General features: G+C 36.1%; 1 protein-coding gene across 1 annotated transcript; it reads left to right on the top strand.

Annotated features, from left to right (window-relative positions):
• The first annotated feature begins 4645 nt into the window (after positions 1 to 4645).
• On the top strand, positions 4646 to 8829 carry LOC147556939 (small ribosomal subunit protein bS20c-like). Its single transcript, XM_086657946.1, has 3 exons — positions 4646 to 4928; positions 5005 to 5174; positions 8442 to 8829. The coding sequence occupies exons 1-3, from the start codon at positions 4766 to 4768 to the stop codon at positions 8670 to 8672; spliced, it is 564 nt and encodes a 187-aa protein (XP_086514072.1). The 5' UTR covers positions 4646 to 4765; the 3' UTR covers positions 8673 to 8829.
• The last annotated feature ends 1158 nt before the right edge of the window (positions 8830 to 9987 follow it).

Raw genomic sequence — 9987 nt, 5'->3', positions numbered from 1 at the left:
AAATCCTAGTATGTAAAGATATGATTAGTAGTTATATTAATGTTAAAGCAATATTATGATATAGCTTTATTTCTTCTCAAGTTTATACATAGAATTGAAGTTGTTAGTGATTCCTAAGTAGATTGCATTGTCTGCTATCTTTAGTTTTATTATAACATTAGATTATCTGGGAGAGAGATCTGAAATTACTAGGTTCTTCAGAGTTAACCTCTCATCATCTCTACTGGTGGTGCCTTTAGAATCCATAGTATTAATTAGCCCTAAACAAAAGTAGAACTCCACCATTAGACCTAATAGGGAGAAGTTAGTATCCAATTCTAATTAGTTCTAAGGATAGAAGGGACCACTATAATCATACCTTTCCTCCTTCTATCCTAGAGATCCCTTTTATATTTCTTCTACTTAAGCCTCTTCCTTTAGTACTTTGTTCGACGAATTAGACTATTGGGCTTTTTTAGTGTTCGTCTATCTTAAGAGTGCCTATATAATTTCTCTCGGTTTCCACTTATTCCTGGTTGACCCCCACGAGGGGCCTTTAGCTGCTCTTAGTTCTAGAGCCGGGTGAGTTATTTAACCGTACATCTATTAGGCAGACTAAGATGAACAAAAATTTAGGGCCTAAAGTCCTTAGTTGGAACATTAGAGGAATCTCTTCTTTTAGCACTCGTAAACATCTTATGAGCCTGATAAACAGGCACAACCCGGACATCATATTCATAGCTGAAACCAAGACAAAATCTTATAACATCAAAAAATATATTAAGATTAACAAACACTATGATCACTTCTTTGTTGAGCCGACCAATAAAGCTGGGGGCCTAGCATTATATTGGGAACACAACCTTACCCTTAAAATCCTATACTCGGATAATAATATGATTCACATGGAAATCTATAACAACAATAATAAACCGGAATATGCTATTACAGGATTTTACGGTAGCCCATACAATAAAAACAAACTTAAACCATGGAAAATTTTAAATAATCTCAATGTTCAGGATGAGACTCCTTGGATGGTAATAGGGGACCTAAATGTAATCCTGGACAACAAGGATAAAGAAGGAGGCAAGTCGATTTCGAATTCTAACACTCACAAGATTCAAACCTATATTAACACCCTTAATTTAACAGATATGGTTTTTAAGGGTTATCCTTACACGTGGAATAACAGACAATTTGGAGAAAACTTTATCCAGGAAAGATTAGATAGAGCCCTAGCCAACCTCCCCTGGCTCCAAAAATTTCAACTGTCGAGTATATATCACTTGGAAACTGTAGGTTCAGATCACCTACCAATTCTCCTAGAAGACACAGACTTAAGCTGCAACAAACCTAAACCCTTTAAATTTATTCGTACCTGGATGTCCCACCCTGATTGCCACAAGTTTATTTCAGACAAATGGACTAATCATAATAATATTCAAGTAAACCTGAAAAACCTCAGTAGACACCTAACGAGATGGAACAAAACGGTTTTTGGAAACATAGATAATAACATCAAAGAATTAATTACAAAGCTTAATAACATTAATACAAAAAAAGAATTCAACGCAATACACAATCAACTGGAAGAATTGTACAAGATCCAAGAATCCTTATGGAAAGAAAAATCTAGGAACAACTTTCTCTCAGTAGGAGATAGAAACACCAAATTTTTCCACTCTCAAGCCATACAGCTGAATAGGACTAATAAAGTAACAGCCATAAAAGATACAAATGGGGAGTGGCAGGAAGGATTAGAAGACATCCAAGCTATATTTACCACACATCTTCTCAACATTAGTACTTCTCAGGGTCTTAGCGATAACCAATCCATTCTCGATCTCTTCCACAATACCATTACCCTAGAACAAAACATAGAGCTTTCTAAAATCCCTGACCAGGAAGAAATAAACAGTGCTATCAGTAGTCTTAAAAAAGAAGCGGCCCCGGGGCCCGACGGATACCCCCTACTTCTATCAATCAAACTGGGATACTGTAAGTCCCAATATTTACATTTTAGTACAAGATTTCTTTGAGTCGGCCGAGCTTCCACAAGACACTAATCATACTCATATTTGCCTCATCCCGAAAACCACAACTCCCCAAACGCCAGCCGACTATAGACCCATTAGCCTTTTAAATACCACCTATAAGATTATTATGAAGATATTGGCTAATAGATTCAAATACTCGCTTCAAAATATCATCTCCCCCTTCCAGGCTGCTTATGTCCCAGGCAGACAAATCTCTGATAATATTATCATGGGGCAGGAAATCATTCACTCTCTCAAAACCATGAAAGGTGCTACGGGTTATTTTGGTCTTAAGCTGGACATGTCCAAAGCTTTTGATAGGATTGAATGGAGTTTCCTAACAGATATCTTGGCAAAATTGGGTTATTCGGATCATTGGATCAAAATGATTGCCAAATGCATTACAACCTCCTCAATGGCGGTTTTAGTCAATGGGCGTCCTGGCCCCATTTTCTACCCATCTAGAGGTATCAGACAAGGAGACCCCCTCTCCCCATTTTTGTTTACTCTAGCAATGGAGGGGCTTAGTAGACTACTTAAAGAGGAACAGGATAGAGATAATTTCAAGGGTTTCCCTACAAAAAACCCTAATCTCTCCATTTCTCATCTTCTCTTCGCAGATGACTGTATTATTTTTTGTCGCAACTCTCTAGATAATATCCATTCCCTTAAGTCTATTCTTAAGGCCTTTTGCAACGCGTCTGGTCAAATGATCAACTACGCAAAATCAAACATCTTTTACTCTAAAAACTCTCACCCTAAATTTAAACGGATGATTATGCGATCTCTTAAAGTTAAATATGCCTCCACGTCGGAAAAATATCTAGGATCACAACTATTCATTGGTGCTAATAAAAAGCAAATCTTTAATGACATTCTTCACAAAATAAAAATGAAATTAGACAAATGGAATCACAGTTTTCTCTCTCTAGCGGGTCGCACGATAGTCATCTCGACTATAGCTGCGGCCGTACCCCGATACCAAATGCAATGCTTCGCCCTTCCCAAGGGAATATGCAAGAACATTACGACTTTACAAAAGTCGTTCTGGTGAGGTAAGTCCAAAGGCATATGCACCAAATCTTGGTCTTCGATATGGCTTCCTAAATATCTGGGTGGCCTTGGAATCCACTCCACGGAGCTGGATAACCAAGCTATGTTGAGTAAATTAGCATGGAGAATTAAATCTGAGCCGGAATCCATGTGGGTTCAGCTCTTGAAAGCCAAGTACTTTGATAGAACAGAGAATCAAGGGCCGAAGAAACCATATCATTCATGGATTTGGAAGAATATCAATAAATATCTCAAGACAATAGAAAATTATACGATGTGGGAAGTTCACAACGGTAAAAGTATAAATATTTGGACCGATAATTGGATTCCCACTATCCCGTCTATCCCGTATAACCAAAATTCTAACCTTACTAAGGTATCTCAGCTCATTGACCAAGGTACCTGGAACGAAAACTTACTTAACAATGAATTCGATTCCGAGACTAAGAATCTTATTCTAACGATCCCGATTTCGATAGATAGTGAAGATCAAAGGAAATGGACTCTTACCAAAAATGGTAAATTTAGTGTCAAATCTATGTATCAACATCTGAGTCTTAGTATGAATTCACCCCAACCCCGGTCTCCTAATTGGAACTTTCTTTGGTCCCTACCAGTAGTTCCTAGAGTAAAAATTTTTTTATGGAAAATTTGTGCAAATGCACTCCCTGTTAAGGATAGAATAGGAAAGTACATCGATAACAACAGAATCTGCCTGAACTGTAATGAGATAGAATCCATAGAACATGCCATTCTACACTGTCCTCTTGCAAAAAATATATGGTTCTATTTCAATATAATTTCAGAAAATATTATATCAGTAAGAGACTGGATCTTCTCCTAGGAAACTAAAGACAAAACGGCTTACACAACTAACAACATTCATTACGCTACCATCATGTGGAACATATGGAAAATCAGATGTGACCATTGCTTTCAACATGAAATCAACAAGTTAGACACAATGATTACTATCATTACGACCTTCCCTCAAATACAAAAAGTGAACGAAACAAAAACCAAAACAGAACAAGGTAAATGGATCCCCCTGAATCGTCCTTTTTAAAGATCAATGTAGATGCATCCTTCATAGACACACAAAGTATTACTGGCATCAGTCTTATTATCCATGACAATGAATCTAAATTGGTCGAAGCTGCAACATTCACCTCTAGAAGCAGAAACTCGGAGGAAGGTGAGGCGATTGCGATCCTTAAAGGAATGCAATGGGCAGAATCTCATGAATATAAAAGAATCATTATCGAAAGTGACAACATTAATATCATAAAATATCTTCAGAAAGGAAAGAATAATATTCAATGGCAATCCCTAGTACATATCAATAAGATCCAAGAAATAAAAAAGAGTTTGGAAATAGTTAAATTCTCTCATACAAGCAGGAAATTCAATGAAGTAGCAGATAAGCTGGCAAAATTGGCACGAAAGAAAAACAGATCGAAGGTTTGGAAACAAGTACCTTATTTTCTTTGTAAGTTGTATTGTAATAGAACTCTAATTTCTATCTAATATATATTATCTTTCAAAAAAAAAAAAAAAAGTGGAAGTGAGCCTTCACCTAAATTTCATGTTTTAGTTTTAGGTTCTTCTCAAAGTGGATAAAATAGGCAAGGGTCCTCCTGGCTAATAAGCCGTAAAAGAAAGATAGAGATAGAAAGTAGAGAGAAAAACAAGAAATGGCTACATTTCAGTGCCTTCCGTCTTGCTTGCCATTTCCCAAGCAGTTCAAAATTGTTAGTTTTAGCAACAATTCCTCCTCTATTGTCATAACAAACCCTAAAACTAGTTTCAGGTCTCTTGGTTTCTCCATGAATCTTTCAGACACTCCATTTCCAAAAGGTAATTACTAGAACCCATTCTCCCTCTTTCTCTCTCTACAATTACATAATCCTGTGTTCTGGTTTCGAATTTTCAGGTAGTTTTGGTTTGAAGGTAGTAGAGAGAGAATCACGACGTCGATCAGTTGTTTGTGAAGCGGCCCCAACTAAAAAAGCTGATTCAGCAGCTAAGAGAGCTCGACAAGCAGAAAAAAGACGCATTTACAATAAAGCTAAGAAATCTGAAATGAAAACCAGGATGAAAAAGGTACCCACTTCCCCAATTCATTTCTTTTTCAATTTTAACTTGATAATTTCTTCATTCTAAGAAACTTTTTATAAGATTTCACCATTTTGTTTATTGAATCTCCTTGTTCTTTATAAAACTGTTGTGAAATTGTGTATTTCATTAGTTAGATTAGTATGAGATAATGTAGGATTTGTCATTTGGGGATGCTACATTCTACAATGAAGATAGAAATGTCATTGCAAGTTGCATTGGGTTTTCTTGGAGTCTTCCCATCCTTCTATTTGTACTTAAAGATCTATCCAAAAAGTTTCTTTTAGGGCGATTCGTAGAGACGAGCTTTATACGTAAATTTACGACCTTCTTAGATGTAATTAGGGTGAATTAGATGCATTAAGATTTACCACTCTCAAAGGATCCTTGAAAGAAAGATCATTTTACTTGGATAGTATTGGTTGATATATTGCAAAATTTGTCACTCGAGGAATAGAAGCTTTGGTTGCAGTCGATTCAGTGTGAGGCGGGAGGGGTGCTATAAAACCCTCACCTCACTTAATAAAACCCTATAGGAAATCCGGATTTAGCCCCTCTGAGTAAGCATAAGAATTTGTAGTTACAATTTGATTGGTTATTGGTACAACTGCGAATATAAAGCTTGACCATATTTTTCTTGTGGTCACTCTTGTTCCAAGCAAGTTGTGTTGAATTCTTTTACTAATTTACAATAACAGTGAAACAAGTTTACACTAAAAATAAGAAGTGCTAGTAGAGATTTTTAGGTTTTGACCACTAGTGCCCTGCTCAAGCTCAAACATATTCCGATCAGCCATAACAATTAACAACCACAATTGACAAATCCAAGAATGTTAAACATTTCTGTAGCCAACACAACAACTAAATGTTAGGAACGCCATTAACATTGAAATTCCATATAAACTTTTGGCAATTGAACTAGTAAAGATTTGAATTGTGGTTGAAATAAAAAAATTTAAGTTCTTTACTTTGATTTTTTTTCTTTTTTTTGGAAATCTTTATAAAACTTTATGGTGGAATTTTGTTTGTCTAAACAAACAAAAATATAGACATATTTGGTTCATGCACGTAAAAAATATAGTATGTAGCATTTAGAATTCCGAATAATTTCTATTGAAATTTTATCTTAGTTTATTTCAATCTAGCACCTTTGAAATCTAATTCCTCAATCTGCGACTAAGCTTTTGGGGTTCCAGATATTTAGAGGGTAGGTGATCTGCAACGCTCATGTGGGAACAATGATCCTTTGATTACGATGCATTATTTCTGGGTTGTTCATGCCTTCACAGTGTTTGATGAATAGAAACTAGATTTTCCTTCTGTGGTATTTTGTTTATTTGTATGCTTCTCCTCATTTCCATGATAGTATAATTCCGAAGGAAACAAATTAGGAAGTTGAGAAAGATAAGGTAAGCATTGGAAATATGTTCGGTTGTTTGTATTTGCAACCTCAACAACACTGAATTACTTTAGAAACTCTTTAACCGAAACTTCAACTTGAAACATCCAACATATGTGGGGTTCACTTTAAGAGATATTCCCCTAGTGTCTACAAATATTATTAGTCAAAAAGTTAAGCAACATAAATGGCGTATTTGAGTCCGAGAAATTGTACAACCAAAAATAACTGACGAATTTCTTAGTTCTAGGCTTCTAGTCATTTATTTTATAACACTGATTACGGGTTTGAAAAATCCCTATTGTAACTTGTGTTCTTTATTTTGCTCTTTGCATATAGAGTATTTTGTAGTAGTTAAGCAGTTCTTCATTCCTTAAGGTTTTCTTATCATAGCATCCCAAGATAACCTCGAGAAAGATTTAATAGAGCAACACCATGTGCATCTAATCAATTCATGTATATCCGAATATAAAGTCATATCTGAATTACTTCAAATCTTTTCCTTGTTTCTGCTTAAGTCGAAGTTGTTAAAGCTTACAAGTAATAGATATTGAACCGGAGTGTCATAATTGTAGAGAGATGTGAAATATCATTAGAAACAACCTTCACTTAGAATACGAGAGAAGCAGAACGCTTTAAAACTGGAGTTTGAAGACACTTCAAAAGTTCTAGCTAAAACAAACTAAAGAATCCATGTTGGGGAAATAAGTTCTGTCATTATATTAGTAAAGACAATCTAATTATGTTTTTCGTGGACTATTAAGTAACTGTAGCCATTGTTTTATAAAAAATCTCTGCAAGCCTTCTTTTTTAGTTAAATATAAATTTTACGAGTATCTGTGGTAGAAGAGTGATATTCTCATCAAAATGTTCTGTCGTTATGTGAAAAGGAATTCATTCCTTTTGAAGAATGCGTACTCTATTGTGAATCTGTGACAGTACATGGAGATTCAGCATGTACTCCAATATACTGGCGCTCACGATTCAAATGTAATTTTCAAGCTAAAGATTTAAGGTTCACGGAACATATAGGGTATATGACTGTTCATACTCAGGAATCATCACAAGTGCTTTCCCGCAAATTCATTAAACGGCCTATAGAAAAATGCATTTCATTTCAGTTCTCAGTTTTAAAGAAACACATCCAAGATCAGTAGTTGGGCTCATCTATAACTATAAGAACAGTGTAGGTGGTTCACCATGAAGTGACTAAAATTATATATATATATATATATATATATATATATATATATATGACGTGTAAAGGAAGTTTTACGTAGGAGGCACTCAAATCTCACATTTTTTAGGAAGACTTTCTAGATTCGGGTTAGAACATAACCCATGGTATCACATATAGGTGTGTCTTTTTGATGGGTCTATCTCATCGATTGGTCAAGTACAGGATTCTGGGGTGATTTAAGGTATACCCATGGCCAGGAAAAACCTTGTACCATGTCGAATCAGGCGAGGTGAGCCTAGTTGGTGCCTAAAATCAAGGACAATGTGGCTAGTATTTAGACAGGATACATTAATGTATCTCACGATTGTGCTGCTCAGTTATGTTGAATTGGCAAACACGCCTAACAGATGTGACTAATATTTTCATGTACTGAACTATTTGTTTTTCTTTTAACTTCCTCATTATCAGTTGTTTCTTCCAAGTTATGGGTTTTTCCTTGGTTCATGTATATCAATAAACATTCGAGCCTAAATCATAGTAATGAAATTATATAACTTCTGCAAATTCCGTATTCTTCTTGGGGTTAGCATGATGATTACGATAGATATCGATGATGTAGAACTTATATAATAGATTAAGTGATGGATGGTGTTCTTTTGAATCCTTTCCCTTGTAGGTATTTGAAGCATTAGAAGGACTAAAAAAGAAAACAGATGCAAAATCTGAAGAAATCGTCGATGTTGAGAAACTAATAGCTGAAGCGTATTCAGCCATCGACAAAGCAGTGAAAGCAGGATCACTACACAGGAATACCGGTGCAAACAGGAAATCTCGACTTGCCAGAAGAAAGAAAGCTGTAGAAATTCATCATGGTTGGTATTCACCCTCTGCCGTTTTAACTGCTTAAATTTTACGCTCAATTAATGGATTTTTTCTGTTCTTAAGAGTAAGAGCAGTATAAAAAAGACAGCTGGTTTCATTTTGTGTTTCTGTTTGTGAAGGAAACCATATCGTATTTTGAAGTTTTCATATCTAGATTTTGATGTCTCTGTTCCATTCCAAAACTTAGTAACCCAAGAAAGGACTAAAGTGCCACCATTGCTTCTTACTGTTTAAAGTCCCACATCGCTCACGAGAGTGTCTGGAGCCTGGGTTATAGGTGTACGCTCAAACTTGGTAAGTGTCGAGGCTTTTTGGGGGGTTCGTGGAGCCTTCGCCAAGAACAAACCTCGTACATGTGTGAGGTGTCTAAAGCGGGAACAATATCGACAACTGCTAAGGCTTGGGGCATCACAAGTGGTATCAGAGCTGAGGACGCCTGGGATATAGGTGTACGCTCAAGCTTGGTAAGTGTCGAGGCCTTTGGGGGGCTCGTCTTCATCACGAACAAAATTGCGTACCTGTGTGAGGTTCTTAAAGCGGGGACAATATCGACAGTTGCTGAGGCATGGGGCATCACATTTATACTTTTAATAACCTTGGAGGGTGTTTGATTTTTGCACTTATTAAGTGATTTTCGCTTATTAAGTGCGGGCCGATAATTTTAGGCCGTTTGTTTTTCGCTTAATAAGTTCACTGTTAAGTGATGGCAAAGTAAGTGCCAAAATGTAAGCTCTAATAATTTGGAAGCTTATTTTGTAAGTGCTAAAAATGACTATTATTCTTCTCCTAATATAATACGGTCTTGGCTTTGGGGAATAAAAAAATCTCTCTCTCTCTCCCCGCTCTAGATGTCGATAAGTTATGTGTTCATGTATTTTGGGAAAAGATTCATTGGGTAGGATGGGTTTGATTGTTCAGTTGGGTTTAGTTTATGACATGTACTGAAAAACTAATTTTGTGATATTAAAAACCAGTCAATTGTGGAACCACCGTCAACCCTGCTTCTTCTCTCCTACCTCGGGGCCGCCAGATTTTCAAAACTTTCAACAACATCAAAATCACAATTCTCTGTGATTTCGTCATTGTTCTTGTTCTTTGTGGTACAATCAGTGTTGGCAACCTAGATGGAAATTCCGCCGAAGCTGAAAACCAATACTTAATTGAAGAAACTGATTGAATCATTGCGAAAATCAGATTTGATGCCTGATGGAGATCCTAATAATCCATCTGAATCTGATACCAATTCGACTATATCATATACTCTAGGCCCTAAAATCTCGAATTAGAATGAAGAACGTAATATCTGGCTTGATTCTCATCCTGAATTCTCCAATTTTGTT

The sequence above is a fragment of the Eschscholzia californica genome, unplaced genomic scaffold (genome assembly GCF_041429995.1).
Source record: "Eschscholzia californica isolate CP2 unplaced genomic scaffold, dmEscCali1.0.p SCAF_2, whole genome shotgun sequence".
NCBI classification, from domain to species: Eukaryota; Viridiplantae; Streptophyta; class Magnoliopsida; order Ranunculales; family Papaveraceae; genus Eschscholzia; species Eschscholzia californica.
This window is presented reverse-complemented; position numbering and strand designations above follow the sequence as displayed.

What these genes read in the sequence shown, in the direction of transcription:
- LOC147556939 (XM_086657946.1), top strand. Translation starts at nt 4,766, where the DNA reads ATGGCTACATTTCAGTGCCTTCCGTCTTGCTTGCCATTTCCCAAGCAG. An exon ending in AGACACTCCATTTCCAAAAG is followed by an intron (nt 4,929 to 5,004) that starts GTAATTACTAGA and finishes TCGAATTTTCAG; the next exon opens with GTAGTTTTGGTTTGAAGGTA. An exon ending in TGAAAACCAGGATGAAAAAG is followed by an intron (nt 5,175 to 8,441) that starts GTACCCACTTCC and finishes TTTCCCTTGTAG; the next exon opens with GTATTTGAAGCATTAGAAGG.